Genomic DNA, 26,956 nt, shown 5'->3' with positions numbered 1-26,956 from the left:
ACGCCAGCAAATCCCTCACTAAACACACTTCCAATATCATCCCTGCGAGCAGGGAGAGCCACTGTTTGCTTTAATATCCCCTTTTAATATAGCGGGCGGCACGGTGCTTTAATTGCACTCCCTTTCTGAAGGTTACATTTACATCCCTCTTCCATGCAACGCCGTTAAAAGCCTTGGGAGCATCCTAAAACACATCCATCCCCAGCACCTCCCTTCTCTCACTCCACCACCTCATCCTGCTCACCCCTCAGGCAGAGCTGGCAATGAAGATGTTGAAGGGCTATGAAGTCAATTAAGGTAATTGCTGCCCCCAGCCCCACGGCGGCTGTTTTACACATGCCAATATTCCTGACCACGCTTCCTACCACCTCCTAAGCCCACATCCCTCCCAGTAACCCATCTCATCTGCAACCTCCTGCAGATGTCCAACCCCAGAGACGATGCTGTGAGGAGTGGGACCGCTCCACACGCAAGCACATCCCTCCCACAGCATCATTGTCTCATCAGTAAATCACATCAGACAAGTAAGCCCCTGTTGCTCATCCCCAGCAGTGGCCCTTGAGGAACTGAACACCTGGACCAGAACAGCTCCTCTCCCAGAATCAAATCACATCCTCGGCTTTACCAGCCACAATTGATTTCCACCAAGGTTCTGATGGCCTCAATTAAATCCTGCCGTCCTGGCGAGGAGGAGAGGGGACGTAGGCAAAAGCATCTGAGCCTTTTAATTACTTTCTAAATGTGCTCGCTGCAAAAATGTATTAAAGTGTATCGGGGATTTTAACCTCCTACCAGAAATGAGCCCTACGTGATTCACAGCTCATTATGCTCATTAGAGGGAACGATACATGGAGGATCCTGGTGTTTAACAATAGACCTGCTCATTGTAGGAGAGCAAACCAGCAAAGCAGGGCAGGAGGGAGGGAACAGCCCCCAGGGCTTGGAGGGCTTTGAGGTTCATTGGTGATTCTCACCTTCAACTTGCACAAGTGAGATTCCCACCCAAAGGAAAAACTGGTTGTTCCCGTAGGGAATCAGGGTGATGCCCAAAGGGAAGGTGGAAATGCAGCAGCCTCCCAGCCAGCACAGAGGGAATGCTCTCCTCAAAAATCCACATTTGCCACAATCAGATGTAAATGCTGGGAAAAGCCCTTCATAGGCTCAGGATCACATCTTGCTGCGCAGGGGGTGCTTGGCTTTGTCACCAGGACCCTATGATGGAGAAGTGCCAGACCCAAGGTGCCGTGGCTGCCCCACTGCATCAGGATGAGCTGGTCCTCGTGAGCTCTGAAGCATGACAGCCCATTCCCATTCCCCACCTCCCTCCCTGCTCCTGCTGCCGGCAGCTCAGCACCCCTCGCAATGACCATGAGCAACAGATGCCTCCCGACCTCCCTGCCCGCTTGTCAGTCATTACTCACACGTTTACCACCATCAACCTCCTTTATGGCTCGATAATCAGGGCTCTCTCAGCCATCATTCCCCTCGCACACGTGTGTGAGGGCTGGTTTAGGATGGTTTTCCCCTTCTCTCCTCTTCCAAGATGGAATTTAATGGGCACAGTGTAATTTCCCATGGCTGGTACCCACTGAGCATCCAAGAGGGCCAAGCATCATCCCTTTCCCACCTCCCCATCACCTAGAGGCACCCTCAAAGGCTAAACCCTGCTCCTCAGTGGAGCAGTCCCCCCTAGCACATTGATCCCCATAGAGCACCCAATACCAGGGGACACCACCCAGACACCCCAAAACCTCCACTGCTTTCCTTCCCCACAGCATCGCACCAGCAAAGGTCAGGGCTCCTGCACAGCTCATCCTTGAGTCAACAGCCTGCTCCTGACGGGATCAAGGGAGGCAGGGAAGGGGGGAAGCGCCCGGACGGGGGGTGACAGCCACCTCTGGCACGTCGGTGACAGCAGACACGGAGAGGAGCCCGGCTCGCAGCGGTGACAGGCAGCGGTGACAGGCACCACCGGTCCGTGAGTGGCACCCGCGCGGCTCGGAGGTGACAGGGACCTTGGCCGTGACGCTCTGCTCGCCCCCGCTGCCATCCCAGCTGTGGATGTTTCCCCTTCACTCCCTGTCTGTGGGATGCTTGGGGAGAGAAGAGCAGCCAGAGCTCCCCTGTTACATTGGGCTTGGGTTTCCACCCTCCCTTGGGGCACATCAGGAGGGCAGTGATGCCCCCAGCCCCAACATCATCACTGAATACATCAGGGGCATCACCTGGGGCTGGTTAGTGCCAAACCACACCGATGGGGACCGTGCTTTGGCACGATATTCCCCTCCTTCATGTCCTGGCACCTTTCCGGATGCCCAGGGAATTGGTGTGAATGTGTTATCCATCACAGCGACAGCCCCATAAACAAACCCTCCTCCTCCCACTACAACAAACGGCGTCAGGCGATGCTCACATTATGAATGGGACGGATAAAATCGATGGAAGTGCACTTGGAAAGCATCCTGGGATGAATCACTGCAAGGCTGAGGGACAGCCAGGAGACTTTGCACTTGTCTGTAGACGTCCTACAGACCCACAGCCACCCTGAGCAGCCACCAAAACACTGCAGGCACCAGCCCCAGGGTGCTTGAGTCTCCCAAAGAGACTATGGGGTGACACCGGGGTGAAGCCTCCTCCCAAAACAGCTCAGCAATCCCATGGAAGACAATCACAACAGGGCCAGTGTCAGGTGTATCTGCCACAGCACACCCAGGCAGAAAGAGCAGCCCGGGACCATATGATGGGGAAGGATGCTGGCAGTGGTTCATTGAATCAGCCTGGTTTGAAGGGACCTTAAAGCTCATCCAGTCCCCCCATAAGATGCCCCAGTCCTCACTTGAGCTGGCTTTAGGGTCAAACTAGGAGGGAAGAGATCCCTGAAGAGCTCAACTGCAGCAGCAAAGGAAACTGCAGCAACGCTCAGGGCAGCAGCTCCCCCTCCCCATGACACAGAATCACAGCATCAACCAGGCTGGAAAAGCCTCATCCAGTCCAACCATTCCCAGCACTGCCAAGGCCACCACTGACCCATGGCACTGAGGGCCTCATCTCCATGGTGTGTGAACCCTTGCAGGGACCATGTAGGATTCAACCTGAAACAGGAGAGAAACCTGCAGTGTCCCTGCTGTGGATGGAGAGATGGATGATCCGGTGCAGTGGGATCACCCGCAGCAGCCAAAGGCAGCAGAGCTGTTTGCAGAGCAGCTCTTGTAAGAAGAGTCACCTTACAACCCTGCAATCCCTCTTTGCAGTGTGACAGCCCTGTTCATACAGCTGAAATGTCACATCCAGCCACTTTTCCTGCCTCAAAGACTCACATTGGGATTTCCCACCCCAGTCCACAGCACTGCAGGGTCAATTGGCTTCACCCATTCAAAGCTGGGTTCTCCAGCTCTGCACAGCACTGCTGGCATAGGAAACCTTCCCATTGCCTGATGGCACAGATGTGGCCAGATGTGGGCTGCAGGGAGCACCCAACTGGGCTGCCAGCGTATCCAGGGAATGCTCACAGCATGGCTTGTATGGCTGCAGGGCAGGTTCAGGGAGAAGAGCACTGATGGTCACAAACAAATGCTGCCCCCTTGGGATGTCCCCTGTGAAGGGGTTTGGGCTGGAACAGGGTTAAGGAGAAAGGGTTGGAAAGGACCTTAAGCATCTCCAGCTCCAACTCCTGCCACGGGCAGGGACCCCTTCCACTGGAGCAGCTGCTCCAAGCCCCTGTGTCCAACCTGGCCTTGAACACTGCCAGGGATGGGGCAGCCACAGCTTCTCTGGGCACCCTGTGCCAGCGCCTCAGCACCCTCACAGGGAAGAGCTCCTGCCTTAGATCCAACCTAAATGTTGGCCCATTCTGGAGAACACCAGGCAGTGACCTGCTCTGGATGCACACGGTGACAGTGGCTGGATTGCAGCGGAGAGGGGACAGGCAGAGGACAGCAATGCCTGCCACCTCCAGGACACCCAGGTAACAGAGGCACAAACGAGACCTACTCGACATGAGCCTTTACAGTCAAAAGGAGAAGATCCAACCTGATTTCTGGTGCCTGTATCCCAGTAATGGGTTGTTGAATCCTAAATCCTGTTTCCAAGTAACGACACGTCTCTGGTGGTCACTTGTTCACTGTGAGGGACCCAGTGCACCAAGAGAGGGGCCTGGATGCAGTCAGACAAAGCATCTTCTGTTCCCCAGCCATGGGCTGCTTCAGGGCCAAGCTGGAGCTCAAGAGCATCCCAAGAGTCTTTACTTCCCTTCCAAGGGTTGCTAATGGAAAACATCAATTCCAAACCCAAGCTCACAGGGATCCAGGCCCAGCGTGGAGAGGACTTTACCCCTCCAGCAGGATTTGTGCTGCAGGAGAAAGATGCTCCTTCACAGCTCTCTTCCAGCCCTCCTGCTCTTGCTGTGGCAATCAGCTCCCATCAGGGCAAAGTGGCTGTTAAAAACAAGCGAGAGGCATCCAAACCCGCATCCGAGTGGGACCAAAGGTGATTCAGATGGGAGCATGCTCCTGCCACAAGCAGCAAGACACACTGCCTGCTGAAAAGAGATCACTGAGAGACAGCCAGGTCTGGCCAAGGGCTCGCCGGGCTCCTCTCCTGCATCTCAATCCATCAATGACAATAGTTTTCTCTTTGCATGCTTAGGGAAGTCATTCCACATCAATCCAGGGCATACTTGGTGATGCCAGGTTGATCCCACCAGGGGAAAAAAGAAGGGGCATTTTGCTGTTGGGGTTTTATAAAGGTTTAGGTACCCATGGTCATAGGGATGGGATATTGTGGAGCAGCCTTCCAGGATCTGAAGGGGGCTCCAAGGATGCTGGAGAGCTACTCTTCATCAGGGACTGTAGGGACAGGACAAGGGGTGATGTGTTCAGACTGAAACAGGGGAAGTTCAGGTTAGATCTAAGGAAGAAGGATGTGACACTCTTCCTCCAGGATCACAAACCAGAAAGCAACCATGGAAGCAGACAGAAACCCAGGATGCAGCTCCAGGACAAGGCCACCAGCACAGAAATGATGCAGAAATACAAGAGAGCTAAAAACAAAACCCATCATTTTTCAGCTTTCCCTCCTATTTTCCTCACAAGTCTCTGGGATTAAGGGTCAGTGAGTGGATGCTGAACCTGCCTGGACCAAATGGTTTCAGTGATGTTAAAACCTCTCCATGGGGATCAACGTCTCATATCTAGCCCACATAACAAACATCTACAGCAGCCAAGAAAGGTGAAGAGCCGAGGGAAATGCAAAGAGACACCTCTCCAGCAGAGCTAGTCACTTGATAGCCCATCACTTCTCATCGCATCCCGTTCCTGCCATGCCACATTCCATCCGGTTATCACACCGTGGGATGTAATCCAATGCAACAGGACACGGTGGGGGGGTGTTCAGAACAGGTCTCGTTTCTTAGCTTCTGCTCTGCTCATCTCCATCCTTCCAGGGTGAACTCAGCTGATGCCACAGGGAAAGAGCAATGGAAAAACACCCTTTGCTCCACGCAAACCTGCTGAAAGCCAGGCCCATAGACATCTCCAGATGCCCATAGAGCTCCTGCCTGGTCCCACTGTCCTCAAAGGCAAAGAAAGGGGTGCAAAAGGATGGCTCAATGAGGCTTCAATGACCCAAACAGCAGCTGATTGATGTAAACCAAAGACAGAAACTGGAAGGGGTTTCCCTTGCAGAGGTGTCCTGGTGCTGCTTCCCACCCTGGTGTGGGGTACAGAGAGAGGAAAACCTGCCAGTGCCGGGGGGCTGGATGGGCAGGGAGGGATGCTCCCTGTAAACCCCTTCTACAGCCAAGCAGTAAAACCACTGGAAGAACCCAAACAGAGTGGCCATGTTTTGGGAAAGCAAAGGAGGGAAAGTCTGGGATGGGGAATGTGGCAGAAACGCAGCATGGATGTGGAGCTGGAGGAAGTTTTCAATGGAAGCAATGGAAGCAAGGGGAGCTCTTGGCATGCAAATCACTCCCAGCAGCTGCCACACGGCTTCTGGGAGGGTTTTGTTTGGGCTGAGAGCTTGTGAAAGCTTCAATTCCTGCAGGATCCATCAAGCACCGCTCCGAGGCTGGGGAATAAGGGCCCAGCTTGTTCTCCCCAGCCAGCAGCAATGCCCTGGGTGGGCACATTGATTCAAACCCACCCACTGAGTCCCACTGAGGGCAAACCCCACAGGCAGGATCGGGGCTGGATGCTGGGATTAGGCTCCATGGGGTTTGCACCAGACCTGTCTGCACTGGGGCTGCCTTCATCCAACACTCCACTTTGGCGCATGCAGGGGAGAAAAACATGGAAAAGGAGGAAAGCAGCCTCCTTGCACGAAGGTAATACCCCAGCTGGGTTTACAAAGGAACCCATGGGGAGTCACTCTCAGGGGATAGCCAGTGTCACCAGGCATGGGAAGGCTCATGGCTTCTCCAAATGACAGTAGCCACCCTCCTGCACCCATGGTTTTGTAATGGTGGAGCAGCTCTGATTGCATAAACCAATACTCGATGTGACAGTGGATTTGTACACAGACAAACATAGATATCATCAAGCTTCCAGGCTTACACTTGCCCAGAAGCACCCATGTATCACTAACCACCTGCACATCACTCCACCAACATCCTCCATCAACCATCGGAGGCACCTTGAGCTTCCCACAGCCGCATCCTCTGCTTGGCATCAACCATCACCCGCCTCACAGAAGGGGACCTTGGACTTACTTGCTGAGAAGGTGGCTTCGGTGTGGACAGGAGGGGTGGAGGGGAGGAAAGGTGGGTACCCCACGAAGAAGGAGCGGAGGGAGCGCTCAGAGAGGAGAGGGGAGCGCTGCGCGGGGATGTTCTCGCAGCTCCCCACGCTGTTGTGGATCTTGAGGTTCAAGGGCTTGTTCTTCTTCTTGACTCTGCAAGGAAAAGGGAGAAGCAAAGAACAGAAAAGTGAAGGGCAAGAAGCTGGGGAGAAAGAGAGATGCGATGCACCAAGGACTGGTACCTTTAGGATGGCTGCTCGCGTGGAGATGCTGCACTGCCCTGTGAGATTATGGGATAATCAAACCCATTTCCCTACAGGAGCTTCCATCCCTCCACCCCATTGTCAGAAAAAGGCAGTTTTCATTAAGGAACACAAGAGCTCTTCCTCTTGGAAGATCTGGATGAAAAGGGGCAGTTGGTCCAAAAGCCCCCTCACCACAAGCCTTATCCATCCCCAAAATCACCTACTGCCCATCAGCCCTTCACAAGGGTCACCCCTCAGTGCCCCAAGCCCAGAGATTGCCAACACAAACCTGCCAGGGCCTCACTGATGGTCAGAAAGTGGGACTGTGCTCCGAGTCCTTGAACATCACTGCACAGGACCCCAAATAACTGCCTTGTCCCGTCTGAGACCAAGAGGGCTGGATGTGGTGCTGTGCCCATCACAGCTCCCCTTTACAGCAGCTCAGAGGCAGGCAGCCTGGTTCTCCAAGGCCATCACACAGACCTCATCCGCATCCCAAAACAGTGGCAAATGGGGGAAACTGAGGCATGGAGACATTATGGAGCAGATTCAGACCGCTTGTTATAGCACCTAGAAAGGATTTAGGCACTCACAGTGCTGCTAAGCTGGGAAGATGCTGTTTCCTGTTCATCATAGCAGTGCTAGTCCCAGCTCCACCCCACTAGGAGCAAGGCACCCAGAACACCAGCACCATGCAGAGCCAGCTCCAATTTTACTGTCATTTGAAGTCACCAACATCCATTTTAGGGCCCAAGCAGGGGAGCTGAGTACAGCTGAGGGGTCAGTGCAGCAGAGCAATGCAGCCAGGGTTAACACTGTGAGCAGCCCCAGCAGGAAGCCCAGAAACAGCTCACTAGGGCACAGGACCATGGGGCAGACAACCCAAAGCAGTGGGAGGTGTTAATCAGAGCAGGGGGGATGAGACACAGCTCCCATTTATCAGCCCATTCTTCCACCTGCCTTGTGCTGTGACAGCATCACTTGAGTGGCTCAGCGGGGCCACAGACCTGAAGGGTTTGCAATGCAGAGTGATGCCAACAGCTTGCAGAGCTGATCCCACTGGAGATCTGGAGGATCTGGGGCAGAGATCCCCAATCTGAGCACAGGGTGGGCAGTGCGACAGCTCATGGGCATCACGGAGCTAGAGATGGTTTCCTTGCAGGTGACAGAGTCAGCACTGATGTACGACTGAATCACAGCCTCTAATGCAACCCCTGCCTTTGATTCCGGAGGGCTGGAGCAGCTCTGCTCTGGAGCCAGGCAGAGAGAGCTGGGCTGGGGCAGCCTGGACAAGAGAAGGCTCCTGAAGAGGAGACGTGAGAGCAGCTCCAGTGCCTAAAGGGGCTGCAGGAAACCTGGAGAGGGGCTTGGGACAAGGGCCTGTAGGGACAGGCCAAGGGGAATGGCTTGAACCTGCCACAGGGGAAAGCAGCTGCTTTCCTGAACACTTCCACACTGATTCCCAGCACAGGGACCAGGCATCTCCAACTGCCCTGGGTCCAGCAGCACCCATGGGCATCCGGCTGGACCAGCAGATAGGAAATGACTGCAGCAGCTTCAGCAGAAGAAAATTAAACCACCCTTTAATAAGTTAATTGTTTCCTCACACAGGAAAAGCTGCTGCTGCCTTTGGGGTGGCTGCAAGGACTTCTTTGGGTGTGCTGGGCATGGGATCATAGAATGAATCACAGCATCCCAGACTGGTTCAGGTTGGAAAGGACCTTAAAACTCCTCCAGCTCCAACCCCTGCCACAGGCAGGGACTGCTTCCACTGGAGCAGCTGCTCCAAGCCCCTATGTCCAACCTTGGGATGGAGCAGATGATTGCTCCAGACAGGTCCAACAGAACAACCCTTTCTTAGAACCCATCAGGGTCCAATGCACCAGCAGCCCCATAAGATGATGCTTTCCATGCCCTACCAGGGGGAATCTGAGTCCTAAACCCTAAGTCCTTACAGCAAACCTGCCAACCACCATTGTGAGAAGAAGCCCCAGAGCCAGACCAACCCCTCCATCACTGCAGCTTGATCCCTACCCAGTGCCATGACCACAGCATCACCCCCAGCACATGCATGGCCCCAGCTCGGCCCCAGCACCCATCCCATAGCGCTTCCTGCAACGCACTGATTAGCCACTAATTCCATTTTTTCCACCCATAAATCAGTTCCAGAGCAAATATTTACCACGAGCATCATTTCCGTGCGAAGCAGGGCTGTGACAGCTCTCGTTATTAGGAAGGATGAGTGATTTTGGAGAGATGTTTCTCTCTCCCTGTTCCTTCAGGAATGAAAAATGAATTCAGAAATACACACAAACCCTAGGATACAACCAGCTGGGGACTGGCCACACAATGTCTCACTATGGCCTTGACCCCTCTTCCCTGGTCCATGGGCAAGCCCATGGCTGGGGTGTCGAGGATGCTAGCAATGGGTGTTCCAGCACCGTGCATGGTTGCAGGGAGCAAGCCTATTCCCCATCCTCCAGCAAAGGCAATGGGGAAGAAGGTAGAAAGAGCAAATAACCCAGCACTGGAGCAGCACAAGGCCTGCAAGCACAAACAAGCTACAAAGACATCCAAGAGGTGACACGGTTCCTCTGCTTCTCTGCAATCTCCTCTTGGGTGCTCCAAAGCAGCCCCAGGGCCACAACAACCAACGTGGGGACAAGGCACCGAGGGTGCAGCAGGACACAGAGCAAACCCATCCCTGCCATGCAAACCAAGCCCAATTTGGGGCTGCTTGTGCAAAACCAGGGTCACACAGTGCCCTCGCTGCATGGGCTTTAGAGCAGCGGTGCAGGGTGAGGGCACCCATAGGAACTTGCTGCATTGACACATCACAGCCTGCTCCTCACCAGCCTCCTACATCACCCATCTGCACTGCAGCATCCCAGTGTGAAACTGGGGTGGTTCCCCCCTTGGCCTTACACCGGCAGCATTTTTGGGGAATGCTTTCATGGAATCATTTAAGTAGGAAAAGACCTTTGAGAACGTTGAGTCCAACCATTCAGACCACCCTGTGCTATTCTCAGCCCACAGAAGGAGCACCAGGACAGGGATGTGACAACCCATCACCTACCAGCAGGACTTTCAGTAAAGCTCAAAGCGCTTCTGGCTATCAGAGGGATGCGCTTTGGCTGGTGACTACCAGGATGGTGCAGGATGTGGCCACCACACTTAGGGCTGCAGCATCCCAGTCCTGCTGCAAGAACCTTTCCTCCAATACGAGCTGCTCCTGAATTAGGCTTTTTCTGTGTGTGACTTTTCAGGTGGTGAGTGGAGATAGGGATGCAAATCCCACGGGAGAATAAGGCTATTCCTCTTACTCACCCCCAGGTCAACTTCCAGTATTCAGGAATAGCTTCACTCACCCCTGGCAAACATTCCCTATTTCCTCCTCATTTATCCAAGTGGAATCGCATGAGGTGGGAGGGAAAGCAAGTGCTGGAGATGCATCGTGGTCCTGCCAGCCTAACCCTCCCCCGCCCCGAGTCCCCATATCCTGCATCCCATCCCAGAGGAGCCCCCTCCTCTCTTCCAGATCCCTCTGGGAATCACCCCAGATCCATCGAGGACAGCAGAAGCAAAACGGAGATATTTTGTTTCAAAACAAGGGAAAACGTCAGCTTAAGTCGGTTTTCCATAGGGATAAACCCTCTACACAGCAGCAGACCCCCCTTCTGAAGAGGGGGCAGCTGGACCTCACTGATGGAAACCTCAGCCGAGCAACCCCAGATGGATGGGGAGGAAGCAGCGAAGTCCAGGATGTTTGCAGGATGCAAACCGGGCTCGCTCGGCTGCTCAGGGGGATGAGGGGGGGGTTGGCAGCACTAATCCCCCCATTAAGCACCATTTCACACCTCTCCAGACGCTGGGAAGTTCTCATTGCTTGGCTCTGGAAGGCGGAGGTAAGCGCTACTTAAAACATCCCGGTGATTACACAGGAATGCTGATAGAGAAGCAAATGCAGCAGAAGGGAAAAGGCTTGGCAAAGCCTGGGGCTGCGGTAAGGGGCTATTTAGATGGTGTTGATACCTCCCAGCCCCCGGGAAGGACCATTTTCCTCCAGTCACAGCTGGGCAACCACTGAAATGAGACCAACCCAGCCGGGGAAGGCAGTAAAACGCCAGTCAGGGACATAGGGAGTTAGTTCTGTACCAGTGATGGCTCATTCTGGCTATAAAGGGTTGGTGGGGAGCAAAGAGGACCACGCACAGCCCATCTCTAGGCTTGGAGGCCCCCCAGAATCATGCAGACATTCTGGGGTGACTGCAGCATCCCGCAGGGATGGCAGGGAAAGTGCCATCACCGCGTCCATGACTCCTTTCTGGCCAGATTCAGAGCAGATCCCAACCCTGAACATCCCAGCTATTCCTTTTAGACACTCCAGGAGCTTCAGGTCCCTTCTCCATGCTCATCCCAGCCCCAGCCCCACTGCAGGAGGCTGTGAAGCCAGGCAGCCCCGGGTGCTTTCCAGCACCAAGCAGCCCTTGCTACAGGGATTCCAGGTTTCCCACTGGGAAAACGGAGCTGGATCCTGCCCCACACAGCCCTCAGCTCCCCAGACCTTTTCCAAGCTAACATTACAAACCCCACGGCTGCTTCTGGATCCACAGACCCTCATTGACATCCCCAGTCAACCTGCTTAATGTTACCTCTCACCATCCCCTAACCCTCTGCGTGGCCAAAACCACCCTTACTTTAATCCATGTCTTCCTCACGCATCTCTCAGCAGGGACACAAGACACAGCACCCCAAACCCCTAAAAGCACCGTTCACAGGAGCATCAGGGCTGATTTGTTCCCCAGCCTGACACGGATGCTCGGGTAAATAAACACCGTTATTAGGGAGCGATTCCATGCTCCGAGAGGTAAATGCCAGCTATTAGAGAGGTAATTTCATGCAGGAATCTGCTAAATATATGATGAAGGCTTTAGGAAAAAGGAGGGGAAATAAAAGCCCCGCGAGTTCGAAGCGCTTAATGCAAATCCCTTCAGGTGCCAATCCAGCCTGAATGGCGCATCCCCGCCCGCTCCGTGCCATCACTCAAGCGCTCATCACCGGCTGCAGGAAACAAATAGAGGGTTTCAAGCGACGGTGAAAAACAGGAGCAGACACCCAGGACAAAGGGCCCGTCACTCCTTTCAGCTCCAGCGAGGCTCTACGGGCATGGAAGACCTGTGGGAGGGCAGGGATTGAGGGGGAACTGTGGTGCGAGGAGGGATGCGGGAATGGTGAGGGTGCTCTAGGGTCCCCGACAGAAAGGTACCTGGTGAGGAGGCATGGATTTGCTGTGCAAAAGCAGCTGGGATGTCACAGGCTGGAAGAATGGGATACAATGGGAGAATAGAAGGTGGAATATGTGGATGGGAACAGGAATCTCCCCTCTGGCCTCCTGTCCTGTCCCTACAGGCCCTTGTCCAAAGTCCTTCTCCAGGTTTCCTGCAGCACCTTTAGGCACTGGAGCTTCTCTAAGGTCTCCCCTTCAGGAGCCTTCTCTTCATATCCCCAAACCTTGAAGAGTTTGGACCAAAACTACCATGGTTGGAGCCATCACAGCCAGAAAAGGAGGCACTGGGTCACTTTTCATGCCTGAAAACCAACGTAACAGCATCTACACTCATTGCCATTAAGCATCCCTCCCTGTATAGCCAGGACAGCACCGGGTGCTTCAGCACATTCAGTGTTCAAGGCAAACACAGAGTTAAAGGCAGGGGATTATTCGAACCTATCTGAAGAGAAGAAATTTCTTCCTTCTACACTCAGGTCTGCACAAGCTCTGTGCAATACTTGCTTGATACCATATAATGAGAATAGCCACCAGATGTTACATTTATCCTCCCCATTATTGTAAGAGGCAACAAACCTCCTCCTCCTCCTCCTCCAGCTAGAGGAAAAGCAGGGTTTTCATATCAAAGCCTCAACAGTTAAATATTTATCCAAGTGCCTGTCCCCACTTCCCTGGATGGCTGCACTTTAACGCTTGAGTCCTACTGATCTATTATTCCCTTTTCCTATCACAAAGCAGAACTTTATATTACAGCTGCAAATTATAGAGCTGGGAAAACTCTTTGAAGGGAGCTTGAGCCAAGCAGGGGTTTTCTTTCCCCTCTCCCAGCAATCGTGTGCTGATGAGATGGTGCTGCGGGAGGGCAGCAGGAGTAGCGCACGGATAGACACAGGCTGCAGTGTGGAAGTTGCTCCAGGAGCTAATTGCCAGGATCCTGAAGCAGGATCTTGTTTCTCATTAAGCCCCTTCTGTTTTCTTCCTTTCTACTGCTCTGTTTCTTTGAGGGACACACAAGGGCACTGGGGATGAGCAACATTGGTTATGGCCAGCTAAGGATGCTGAGACTGAGTCTTCTTTAGCCACTTCTGCACCACATCAGTCCTGGGTGTTCCTTGTTTGCCCCCAGATGAGTTTCCCCATCCATCCCATAGAATCATTTCCTGGTTTGGAAGGGACCTTAAAGCTCCTCCAGCTCCAACCCCTGCCACAGGCAGGGACCCCTTCCACTGGAGCAGCTGCTCCAAGCCCCTGTGTCCAACCTGGCCTTGAACACTGCCAGGGATGGGGCAGCCACAGCTTCTCTGGGCACCCTGTGCCAGCGCCTCAGCACCCTCATCATAAAGAATTTCTTCTTTGTACCTACTCTAAATCTCCCTCTTTTAGTTTAAAACCTTTACCCAGTACAGGTCTTATTGAAAAGTCTGAACCAACCTTTCCCATAAGCCCCCTTTAAGTACTGGAAGGCTGCAGCACGGTTTCCCTGGAGCCTTCTCTTCTCCAGCCTGAACAACCCCAGCTCCCAGCCTGTGCTAATGGGGGGGCTGAAGACCAGAGTTCTCCATTGGCATTAGACACCATTTCCCAGCCATCACCACATTCATGCTTGCAAAACCCAGCTACGGGAAGGGATGTGATCAACTCAAGCCCTTTGCCTACGCCATTGGCATTAACACGAGCAGAGATTGAGGGCTGGTGTGGCCCAGGCACCTGCACAAGCACTTGGACCTGTTTTGGGAGGAAAGCCCCAAGCTGGAGGTGCATGTCCCTAACTACCCCTCTGCAAACCTGCGTCTCAGGAGAGACCTGTGGCAATCTTTGCTCTGTGCTTTGCTTACAGGGTGCCTCTGGGTCTCAGGTTGCTGATGCATGGTTGGGCTTGCAGGAGAAGCCAGAGCAGTCTCATGGTTTCTGGGGAAGCCTGCTCTCCTTGCCTGCTTGTATTCCACTTAATTATTGCCAAGGAAGCCACCAAAGCACTTGGCCAACCCACCACGTGCTTGGGCCACAGTGATGGGTCAATGGGGACTTGTAGGATGGTGATGAAATGAGCTCAGCAACCTCTTGGACCACAAAGAAAAGGACAGAGGAGCTGCTTCATGTCCTTCCTGCATAGCTGCAACTGGAAGAGAGAACCATAAAGGGCTAGAGCATGTCCTCCTGGTTGTATCATGACCAAGGGCAAGCAATGCCTTTCTTATTCACCACACTGGGACACTGCCCACAGCACTTGCCCTCCCCTCCAGCATGGACACCATAGAGGCAGCAGGAGAGCTCTGCCACCTCCCACCTCATGCTGTTAATCCTTATCTCAGTTCATCACCACGCTCTCTGTCTCCAAAGTGACAAAAGGAAGCTCAGCTTCTCACTAAAGGACACGGTGAGAAGTTTCTCCTCCAAGCACGTTAAAGCTGCTCTTGATGGGATGCCACAGCAGTAATTAACATTAATGGCATTGCTAAGGAGAGCTGCAGCCCAGAGCAGTGGGATAATGGCAGCAGAGAGCCAGTTGGTTACGGAGCCTACCCATCACTGTCAAGCTGGGATGTGCAGCCCATACTTTGAGAGAGCTGGAGGCAAGCCAGGACCTGTGCAGAACTCCACAGCCCTGACTCACCAAAGGCCCCGAGATGCATCACAAAGATGATTTGCAAACACAGAGAGATGCTGCTTGGTTTGCTATTCAAATTCCCTCACCTCAGTGCTCTCCCCATTGCAGATGTACCAAGCGGGTCTCTGCGTTTTGGAGGCCACACAGGATGAATAACACAATGCTGCAGATGGGTTATTTGCACATGTTGGTAGTGGCCTGCTGCATCCACCTGCTCTGCAAACATCAATCTCTTGCTCATCCCCAATGCCAAGAGCCCACTTGCTGTTCCAAGGCTGGGAAATGTCAGACGCACCAAGCACGAGATCCATCTCAATGCTGCTCTTTCAAATCCAGCCCGTGTGGAATAGCAAATAATTGATCTACCTGGTAGAAGAGTTGATTGGCATTGATACAAGAGAAAACATCATTATTATAAAGGTTGCAGAGCAGCAGAATCAATGACCCATCTCTCAGTAACACTGAATTCCAGCTTAGACTGTTAACTCTAGGGACAGTGTAACCGCAGGCTGCTTGGTGTGGTAAAGAAGACCTTGGGTCCCAGGTGTTTGTAAGTCTATGGCTCAGTGTTACCTCCATGCATAGAGGCCCCAGGTAGGATGTTACACCAGCCTTGGCCAAGTGCTACAGGAGTATCTCAGGTGGTTTTCTGCTACATGGGATGGGGAAAACCACCCCCAACACACAAAGCTTCAAGTTAAAGTTGGAAATGATGCAAGAGGAAAATAAGAACGTGGATATGTGTTCTGGCACCAAAGCAGATGTAAACTGCACATCTGACTTCATCCATTCAGGATATGACAGAATACAGCCTGGTTTGGGTTGGAAAGGACCTTAAAGCTCCTCCAGCTCCAACCCCTGCCACGGGCAGGGACACCTTCCACTGGAGCAGCTGCTCCAAGCCCCTGTGTCCAACCTGGCCTTGAACACTGCCAGGGATGGGGCAGCCACAGCTTCTCTGGGCACCCTGTGCCAGCGCCTCAGCACCCTCACAGGGAACAGCTTCTGCCTAAGAGCTCATCTCAGTCTCCCCTGTTCTGGCAGGTTCAAGCCGTTCCCCTTGTCCCTACAGGCCCTTGTCCCAAGCCCTTCTCCAGGTTTCCTGCAGCCCCTTTAGGCACTGGGAGAAGCCCTGACCAGGATGCACCCTCAGGATCAATGAGGCACAAAGCAAGGAAGCCAACCATTGCATGGCTTTAGATAAACACTTTGGCACCAGAGCACCCAGCCCCACCTGCACCCAGGCCTGGGATGTGATTGGGATGACACAGGATAAGGAGTCTTCATTGAAAACACACCCACATCAAAGCTGCCTTAGGAGCCTCCTCCCAGCCCAAACCTGCCCTGGGTACAGCACCCACACAGCCTCCCTCAGCATCCCCTGCGGCTCAGCTCTGTCAGGTCACTGTGGACCTGCTCTGCTCCTCCCTCCTGTCTGATTGCCAGAGGCTGCTCCTTGAAAGCCAAGAGTTTGGCCAGACACCAGCGTGGCAAAAGGGACCATGGCTGGGAAGGGGATGAGGTTCTGGCTCCGATCCCCTCTATATGGGTCTAAGGACGGAGAGGACCCAAGCACCCACCTACCTGGGGCAGATCCATCTCCAGAGGCTGTTTTACACACACCCCTTAAGGGTTAATGCATGCTCTTGGGCTCACTCTCAACCAGCCTGACTTTTACTCCCCAACAGAGGTACTTCTAAGCCCTTCCACTCAGTTGGGTTTTCCTCCTGCCTTCTTCCTGATGGATAATCATTAACTACCCATGAAGGATTGAAATGGGCCGTGGAATTCAGGAGGCAGTAAATGGGCATTATAGTCTCAAGCACTCTAAATGTTTTGTTTCCCTTGCAAGGCCCTTCACGGGATGTTTATGGATTGTGGATTTATGGAAGCCAGGGGATCTTTTTAGGAGTAATGTTCCGTACGCCAGAGTTACGGTCAACAGCTGGAGGCTCCATGCAGGAAAATCTGAGCCTGGAAGCTCAGGAAGCCTTAACCCCTGCTTCAGAAGGTCTTGGCACACAAAAGCAATGGATTAAACCCTAGAAATAAGCTCCAAAGCAAACTTAGGAGCTGGCATCAAGAATCAAGTGGGACGTGGTGGCCTTGCTCCAGAGAGGATGCAGTCGCTGCTCCTGCTCTCACAAATACATGGTGGTGTTTTACTTCAGTGCCTGCACTGAGATGGAATAAACTGTGGGGCAGCCCCACAGCACCCTGAGAGCTGCCCTCCACCAGTACTGACCCACAGCTCAGTGGGACAGAGCTTATTGCTCTTGCCAAGGGCATCCCTGGCTCCACAGAGCCCATTCCCCCCCACCCTGAGATGGGGCTCACCAGGGACATCAGCCTGGGGGACACCAACCTCCCTCCTGAGAGGGTTTCAGGTGTGTCCCACCAGGGACCAAGTCTGCAGAGAGGTGGGATTGGGGCAAATCGAGACCCACACACACTTTGGGTCCCCAGCAGTGTCCCCACAGCATCAGCTCTCCAGGTCCAGCCCCTATTTCCATGCTGGGATACGAAGAGGGAGCAGAAAACCATGATCCAAAGCAAGCCAAGAGCCCACTGGAACAGCTAAAACCAGAAGGGGTTGATCAGAGAAGACCTGAAATCATGATTCAGGGATGAGCCCCATTTCATGTTTGAGGTCAGGATGAAACCTCCCTCTTACAGAGAGCACGGAGGACCCAGACACTGCAATTATGACACCAAAAAGAATCAAACCCACCCCAAAATACAGGTTCATTGCACAGACACAGCCATAAAACAGGAATTAACTGATAACAGCCCAAAAGGCCACTTTGTGTTACCCATCACATCCAGGCTGATAAACAGCTGAACTTGAGCACACCTCTGCTGGGGAAAAGGAAGAAGAGAAGAAGCTGCCTCTTTAATTCACGAATTATGATCCCGAAGCACGAATGGGATTAGCAAGTGGGATTTAGTGGTTGTCTCCCGAAAACCCACAAAGTGCCATTAGGGAAAATTAACCTTTCCTGTTCTCCAAGTGGGTTTCTGGACCTTGGGACCCCCACATCGACAGGATGAACCCCCAGTAGAATGCACACGGGAGCACTGTTAGCATCAGCTCTCTCTTCCCTCAATTAATTTCCCATGAATTAAAGTTATCCAATATCACCAGGAAGGGGAGCACCAGAGACACTGGATACAGACAGGGACCAAAAGAGCCATGATTTGAGTTGGAAGGGACCATAAAGCTTCTCTATTTCCAACCCCTGCCATGGGCAGGGACACCTTCCACTAGAGCAGCTTGCTGCCTGGCTTGGGGAATCAGCAACCAAAGGGTTTTTGCTGGAGCAGGGTCCAGACACCCATGTCCAAACCTCACCCAGACCCATACCAGGGTGAGCTGGAGCATGCAGTGACCACACTGGGGATCAAATGGCTTTGGGGAAGCAAAGGCAGGCTTTGCCTTTGGAGATGCCCACTCCATTAATGAGAGTAGGGCTTGGATCGGATGCTGGAGCAGAAATATGAGAGGAGATGGGCTGCTCCTGCAAATGTGGGGATGCTCACCGGGATGGACCAAAGTAAATACAACTTCCCAGTGCCTAAGCATGAGAGAGAGGATGACCTTACAGGAGGCATTGAGCAGACGGAGCAAATTCACTTCTAAAAGCCTTTAGACACCAACAGGTCACAGCCCGGATCAACAACCACCCTCCCCATTTAATAAACACCCAATTTAGTGCAACAACTACAGCCCAAGGGATGCTGCAGCCTTAGGGATACAATGGGGGAACAAGAGACACCAAGATGCTACGGCCACCCCAGACCTGTTCCAAACAAGCTCTGGTCTCCTCCTGGTCAAACTGGGGCAGACCAGGGTCTGGCAGCACAGCCCTGGAGCTCCTGTTTTGGGAGCCTGGACCCGTCAGGCTCCATCCCAACGCATCCTCAGGGAGAGGAAAGCATCACTCCCCTCTGCACCGAGGCAGCATCAGGGCTTTCTGCATCACTCACAGGGGATGGGGATGCAGCACCTCGGTGCTGGGAGCCCGTTCCCTGCACAGCAGCAGCCTCTGCCGGTGCCGGAGCCACAGAGCAAGGGCAACGGGAAAGAGGATGGGTAGAGACGGAGAAGTCTTCTGCAGGAGCCTCAGCACCCTCAAATGGGAGAACTTCTATATTAGATCCAGCCTAAATCTCCCTTCTTTCAATCTGAACCCATCACTCTTTGTCCTATCACTACTGTCCCTGATGAAGCTCCCTCTCCAGCATCCTTGTAGGCTTCCAAGAGCTCAAGAGCTCTTGAACACGCTCAAATCCACACACAGTTCTTACACCCCATGCTGCAGTATCAAAATCCCACCACCCAGCCCACCCATGCCATGCTCCATCAGCCCTGGAGCTGCTTGGTGCTCCCCATCCACCTCACATTCCCAGGGAGCAAAGTAGACACCATCCCAACAGCATCCCCACTGAGGTGGTGTCTGCTTTGAGCTGCAAAGGGCTTTTCTACCTCAAAGCTTAAAATAGGATGCTGCAGTCAGGTCTGGTAAGAAGGACATGGAGCTGTTGGAGCAAGTCCAGGGGAGGACATGAGGATGAGCAGGGCCTGGAGCAGCTCCCATATGGAGACCAGCTGAGAACATTGGGGCTGTTCAGCCTGGAGAAGAGAAGCTGCTGGAGACCTCAGAGCAGCTTCCAGTGTCTGAAGGGGACTACAAGGATGCTGGAGAGGGGCTCTTCATCAGGGACTGTAGTGACAGGACAAGGGGTGATGGGTTCAGACTGAAACAGGGGAAGTTCAGGTTGGAGATCAGGCAGAAGCTGTTCCCTGTGAGGGTGCTGAGGCACTGGAATGGGTTGACCAGAGAGGATGCGAATGCTCCATCCCTGGCAGTGTTCAAGGCCAGGTTGGACAGGATGCCATGGTTTAGTGTGAGGTGTCCCTGTCCATGGCAGGGGCTGGAACTGGATGACCTTAACATCCTTTCCAACCCACCCCATTCCATCATTCAGGAACCATTCCAGAGGCTCTGGAATGGGGCTCACCACCACCCCCCGGGTCCCCCCCTGCACTTACTTGGGGGTGTGCGCCTCGTCCACGCGATGCCCCAGCTGGAACTCGTGGGACTTGCTGCGGTGCAGCGCGGTGAAGCCGGGCAGCAGATGGATCAGCTTCCGCGAGGACGGCGGCGGCGTCCCGGGGGGCTTCAGCTTGGTCCTGCGGCGCAGCGGCGGCGTTCCCGGCGGGGTCATGGTGGTGACGATGTTGGGGGTGCGCGGGGGGGGATGAGCCGCGTGGCGCTGCCGCGGGGATGGCGGCAGGGACCGGTGCCCTGACTCCATGGGGGGGCAGAGCCCAGGGTGACCCTCGACGGTCAAGCGGTCCACATGGGTGTACATGGGTCCGTGCGGGGAGCCCGCGTGGCAATGGTGCTGCCCGCACTTGGGCTGCACCTTGGGGCTCGGCAAGAGGTGAGTCCTGCCCCACTGCGCCGGCTCCGCAGGGCATCCCGGGCTGTTCTCCTTGCCCGGCTCCGTCGTGGGCCACTGGATGGTCCAGTCCTGCTTGGAGAGGCTGCCGCCTGCAATAGAGCAGAGGTGGGGTTATGGGGGGCAAAAGGAGTCCCCAACCTGGTAGCGCATCCCGAGCGCCTGCGAGAGGGGGTTGGAGCAACTGAGAACATTGGGGCTGTTCAGCCTGGAGAGAAGCTGCTGGAGACCTCAGAGCAGCTTCCAGTGTCTGAAGGGGCTACAGGGATGAGGAAGGGGACTCTTCATCAGGGACTGCAGTGACAGGACAAGGGGTGATGGGTTTAAACTGAAACAAGGGAAGTTCAGGTTGGATCTAAAGCAGAAGCTGTTCCCTGTGAGGGTGCTGAGGCGCTGGCACAGGGTGCCCAGAGAAGCTGTGGCTGCCCCATCCCTGGCAGTGTTCAAGGCCAGGTTGGACACAGGGGCTTGGAGCAGCTGCTCCAGTGGAAGGGGTCCCTGCCCATGGCAGGGGTTGGAGCTGGAGGAGCTTTAAGATCTCTTCCAACACTTCCATGATTCTATAAGAGAGCATCTTCATGTTATGCACATACAAATCCAAGCAGGTCCTTTACACGGTTACAGGTGCTTTGCCCACCTTTTGAGCCCCCCACTTGTCACCCATTCCCACCACCACCCCAAACAAGCTATAGGGATGCAAAACCCATTGCCAAGGCTGATGCTCCCATCTCGCTCCTGCAAACCCCTGCCCTGTGCTACCCAGTTGTGTCATTTGCATCAAGGAGGGCGGCTATAATTAAGTGGGGCTCCTCTTCACAGCTAATTACTGATCCCTGCAGTAAAGGGCTGGTGGCAGCAAGCTCAGAGCACCAAAGCGATAGATCCAATACAAGGCCTCTTCTCCAGCTCCTTTTGATCACCTCTGCCAAGGAAACCAGCACAAACCTAATTGCTCTATCCCAAAAAGCCTCCTTCCCCATCCCCTCTTTGATTAGGAGCTGCCTGGCCCCTTCCCTCCTCAGCCTTTCAAGGGGAATGTTTCGTTTCAAACTCCAGAAGAAGAAGTAAAGGAGGAAAAGGGCTTTGGGAATGAAAGCTTTGGGAACGGGTTGAAAAAGCAGCTCTGCAGGAGAAGGAGGATGAGGAGGATTCATGGATCAGTCTCCCAGAGCACAAACCAAAGCAAGTGCTGTGAAGCTGCCCCTCCGGCTGCTCCAAACCCCCTTCGGCTCAGCGAGACGCTCATAAAGAGAAAGCTAACACTTGCTTTGATTAATTCAAGACACAACCCTGCTGTAGGGAAGCCTTGGATGGAGCTGATCTCCAACCCCACCATGGGCACACACCAAAGCCCCTTCCTCACCAAAACAGCCCAGCGGGGACACGGTGGTGACAACTTGGAGCGTATCAAGCTAGAACAGGGGAGGTTCAGGTTGGAGATAAGGCAGAAGCTGTTCCCTGTGAGGGTGCTGAGGCGCTGGCACAGGGTGCCCAGAGAAGCTGTGTCTGCCCCATCCCTGGCAGTGTTCAAGGCCAGGTTGGACACAGGGGCTTGGAGCAGCTGCTGCAGTGGAAGGTGTCCCTGCCTGTGGCAGGGGTTGGAGCTGGAGGAGCTTTAAGGTCCCTTCTAACCCAAACCAGGCTGGATTCTGTGTCACCCCCCAGCAAACACAGCCCTGCATGGGGCCATATCCCCTGAGCAAGGCCACCCTTGCAGGGTACAAGGGGCACTGCAGGCACCAGCACCCAGTGGCACCCATCCAGGCTGTCTCCTCATCCTTGCCACCAGTCCTTGAGGCTGATGGCTTCATACACAGCCAGGGGAAGGTGCAACCCCAGATGTGCATAGGCAAGGCAGGACTGAGCATCATTAATTAAACCCTGTTGGAAACCATCAACCCCTCTGGTTAATTAACCCGCACACCAACATGCACATATGCAAATCAAGGTGCTCCCCATTGGCTGCTCCACACGCATAGATTTGCATAACTCAACACTGCAGCACCCCAGCAGTGATTAGCAGCAGTTAATAAAGGAGGAGACCAAGGCTGCTTTCCACCACCTAAAACTGAACCAGGGCATCGTGGCCACCACATCCCCCATTGTCATCATCCCCTTTGCAGCTCAGAACACGATGGATGCACTTGAGAGCAAAAAATAACTCATTGCAAGGGTTAAAAATAGCCAGGAGAAGGTGGGAGCTGCATTTTCCACACAGGGATGCTTCCAGGAACGCTGCAGGTAATGGGCATCCGCTTGATGGGATGAGCTTAAACTGAGGACGCACTTGAAAGGGAAAATATAACAACAGGAAGATCCCCAAGCTCTTCTTTCTGCAAAGCCTGTTACATGCTTTAGGATTTCACTCCCTACCAGGGCTCCCCCAGGCCTTGCTGCTCTGCCAGAGCAGATTCCCAGTTGGAAAAGCAAGAGAAGAGCTCACACAGCATCAAACTCCCCTTTACCCAGTTTTCCCCAAGCCCTGCTTGCCTCTATGGTGCTGTTCACTCCTAAAAGCCTATTTGTTTTGTATGGATAGGGAATACGGAGGGTGTATCGAAATGGGCATCAGCCACAGCTGCTCACCATCCCTCCAACCCCATGGATCACTGAGTCCCAGCCACCGGCACAAAGGGAGATGCTCACTGGGGCCAGATCTGGCTTCACTTCTGCCCTCAGTGCTGCTGCTGCCTCCGTGCTCAGCCCAGCCTCCTCCATCCCAGTGCACTTCATCAGGGAAGGAGCTTTCACTGAACCACTCCATTAATGTCAACAAGGAAACAAACTCCTGGGAGGAGGTGGAGAGCAGTGAATGGTGCCGGGATGCAGCAGAGAGAGAGCTGCAGAGAGATGGAATACCCAGAATCCAGCCTGGCTTGGGGTGAAGGGACCTTAAAGCTCCTCCAGCTCCAACCCCTGCCACGGGCAGGGACCCCTTCCACTGGAGCAGCTGCTCCAAGCCCCTGTGTCCAACCTGGCCTTGAACACTGCCAGGGATGGGGCAGCCACAGCTTCTCTGGGCACCCTGTGCCAGTGCCTCAGCACCCTCACAGGGAACAGCTTCCCTCACTGTGAAGCAAGCCAGGATCTTGCCCTGGTTCTGTGCACATCTCCATTTGGTCATCTGGATGCTGCCTTTAGGGAAGGAGAGAGTGGTTGTAGCATCCCCCAAGGAGCAGTCAGGGTGAAAAGCTGCTTTGGGTACAGATCCCTACAGCCACCGGCTCCCTGAAGGGCAGCAAATTATTCCCAGCATTTTTTGCTTTAGGAAATGGAAGCAAAAGTTGCAGTTTTTTCTTATAGAACTGGGGGAAAATTACTTTTCTCGTGATATTTTGGGTGCCTCAACACACATGGGTCTGCTGGAGTGAGTGAGGCCATGGGGATGCTGCGAGGGCTGGAGCAGCTCTGCTCTGGAGCCAGGCTGAGAGAGCTGGGCTGGGGCAGCCTGGACAAGAGAAGGCTCCTGAAGGGGAGACCTGAGAGCAGCTCCAGTGCCTAAAGGGGCTGCAGGAAACCTGGAGAGGGGCTTGGGACAAGGGCCTGTAGGGACAGGCCAAGGGGAATGGCTTGAACCTGCCAGAACAGGGGAGACTGAGGTGAGCTCTTAGGCAGAAGCTGTTCCCTGGGAGGATGCTGAGGCTCTATCGTATGATACAGAGGAGGTTTATTCCATCACCCTCTGCAGACACAGGGACATGGAGACACCAGGAAGGACCTTCACATCCCCCATAGCAGCTGCTCATGGCTTTGCCTGATCCTGTGCCATCCCCAGCTCCCTGCAGCCCCCCCCCCGGGGCCAGAACAAGTCATGGCTATTCCACTCTGGATCACTTTTCCCTGTGGGACAGCTCCCGCCCTCCGGCACAGCTCACTCGTCACAGCCCATCAGCTCCTCCATCCACAGCAGCCCCACTCTGCTCCTATTTAACATCCAGTTAATCCCTCTCGAGGTCCAGACCAATGCTTTGGCTGCTGAAATCCCCCTGTCAAGGGGATGGTTTCACAGCAAGAAGAATCCAATACAGGCTTGTTAGTACAAGAAAGCAGGGCTTTAATGTGGGGCTGCCCCTGGGTTTGATAAGCACAACATGGCTTTGGTTTATAAGGGTGTTCCAGGGCTTTTCCCGGTGCTGGAGTTGCCCCCAGGATGCTTGGGGAAGGGGGTTCCTTCAAGCCATCAAAGCTCCTTCCATTCAAGCAATGAAACAGCATCCTGCTTCATCCCTGCTGCATCCCAGCCCCATCCGCAGGCAGAACTGGCCCTGGGAAATCAGGTGCCTCTAATTAATGCCTCAATAAATACAGATTGATTGAAAAGGTTAATCCTATACCTCATTCCTGCTTTATTAATACTGATCTTGGCTTCTAGACATTGACCACTACTGTACTTGCAAAGGAATTACATGATGGCTTAAGGAGGCAGCAACTTGTTCATTCATTATACTGTCAGAGTAGGACTGTCCTTGTTTTACAAGGAGATAGGAGGCAGATAAAAACCCACGTCCATCACAGCGTGGGACAGCTTATGGAGGGGCTGTGAGATGTGGAGCTCAGCATCTGCTGAAACACAGTGGATGGAAGGATGTGAGAAGCACACTGTTGCCTTGTACACCCCACACTGCAGAGCTACAGCCCCATCACTGCTTGGTTCCAGCAGCACAGGGACATTGCAAACACACTACAAGCATCCTTCCCATTCCCCATCCCTGCAGCACACCATAATGCACTGCCTGGACCATGGTACCTCATCCCCATCATGGATGGGATGATCCGATCCCACAACCCAACCTCATCCTGACCCAGGCAGGGGTACCACCACCCTCAGAGCAGGGACCACAGCTCCTGCATCCATCCTTCCCTGTCCCCAGCAGGACCTACATCAGCTGGAAACACCATGGACCACTGCAGAGCAGGAACAGTCATCGCAGCATCCCTGCAATGCCAGAGGGACCAAACAAGCCCTCCCCACATATCCTAGCCTGCAGCACGATGATGGATGGAGTTAAATGGAGCGCTGGGGAAGGCGTTTTGCCTGGATAGCAGCAAGCTCCCTCCTGCAGGGACCCAATGGGCCACCAAGCCACATCCCACCATGGGGGCTGGCAGCCCCATTACTTGCCCCATTAAAACACCAATGGAGCAGTGAGCATCCTGCAGCCTCATGGTACCCCCAGCTCTGAAGCCACCAGAGGAGCAGAAGATGCTTCAGCATCTCCACTGCAGCTGCTCCAAAGGCTCACATGGGTTTTCCAAAGCACAGGGGGGGAATTCCCATGGCTGAGCAAGCAGAGGGGCAGGAAGGGGGATGCAGGCAGCACAGAGAGCAAAGCAGGATTTGTTTGCGATGGTCTTTAGAAGTCAAAGGTGTTTAAACAAAGAGCAGGCTGAGGGAGCACTGATGCCCTTCCTCAAATAACAGAGAGACTTAGTGAAAATGCCAAAGGGAAGGAGGGCAGAGCACAGCTGGGAGCTGGATTTAGGAGTTTAGGAGCATGGAGGCATTCATGCTCCATGGGAAATGTCAGGCTGTGTTGTGCCATTGTGCCACACCATGCCATGAGGAGGCACAGAGGAGCTGCAATAACCACAATGGGTGGATGTGGTCAAGTCCCCTCCAGGGCAGGACCTGGGCTGTGTTGTGCCAATGGTGATAGGGAAGACACTGCTGGTCCCCAAGAGCTGCCCTCATTGCATCCACATCACATCACCAGGGGCTGCTCTGAGCCTGCAGGTCCCAGCAGGGCTCATCCTCCGTCCCCGAGCCCCGGGATGCAGCTGCATCCATTGCAAGGGGACAGGAGCCAGGCAGAGGGGTCTGAACCCCCCAAAGCCCCAGGATTGGGGTCCTCCTACAGAAGGGTCATGGCCAAACTCACTGCCAGACCAAGGGGAACAGAGCAAAACCAGCCCAAAGCCATCATCCCAGCCAGGAGCAGGATGGGGGCTCTTGGGAAGGGGACAATGAGGGGGGTAGACCGGAAAATGGGGTTCCCCATTCCCCCATCTGCGCTGGAAGAGAGCATCCATTCCCCACATACCCATATAGCACCAGCCATGCACACCCTGCGCTGGCAGCACTCCCCCAGGCAAGCACCAAAGCACGGGATCAGCAGTAGGGATGAGCATGATAGCAGCAGGATACGGTCCCCATCACACATGGGGAGGTGAGGCCGGGCCTTTTCTTGGGGGGGGGCACATGTAAAGAAGAGCCCCCAGCTCACCCCAGCCCCTCGACAGCCACGCAGGGAAGGGACCCCTTGGCCCAGCCGGGACGGGGCAAGGCCCTGGCAGAGCCCGGTCCTGCGCAGGCACCGCTCGCCCCTTCCTTCCCCATGGAGCCGCGGCCGCTGCTCGCACAGAGCGGGAGCATCCACAGCATCCGACAGCGCTGCAGCAGCATCCACAGCGCAGAGCTCTGCTGCCACCGCCCGGGGACACAGCACACACGGCACCCACGGCACACACAGCACACACAGCACACACGGCACACACGGCACACACGGCACCGGCTGTGTTCCTACAAGGAACAGGGGGACCCCATAAGGAGCACTGGGGCAAAACTTCCCTGCAGAGAAGTGACCCATTGAGATGAGCTCTTAGGCAGAAGCTGTT

The 26,956-nt window shown here is 54.2% G+C and overlaps 1 protein-coding gene across 1 annotated transcript in view; it reads right to left on the bottom strand.

The window, feature by feature from the left end:
- The window catches only part of KSR2 (kinase suppressor of ras 2), a 74,681-nt gene that overhangs the window by 39,595 nt on the left and 8,130 nt on the right, over positions 1-26,956 (bottom strand). The window contains exons 4-5 of the mRNA XM_034068471.1: positions 19,929-20,433; positions 6,707-6,888 (exon numbers count right to left, since the gene is read on the bottom strand). Of these exons, the coding sequence (XP_033924362.1) occupies positions 6,707-6,888; positions 19,929-20,433 (687 nt within the window). The remainder of the gene's footprint in view (positions 1-6,706; positions 6,889-19,928; positions 20,434-26,956) is intronic.

Source organism: Melopsittacus undulatus, chromosome 12, assembly GCF_012275295.1.
Source record: "Melopsittacus undulatus isolate bMelUnd1 chromosome 12, bMelUnd1.mat.Z, whole genome shotgun sequence".
NCBI classification, from domain to species: Eukaryota; Metazoa; Chordata; class Aves; order Psittaciformes; family Psittaculidae; genus Melopsittacus; species Melopsittacus undulatus.
This window is presented reverse-complemented; position numbering and strand designations above follow the sequence as displayed.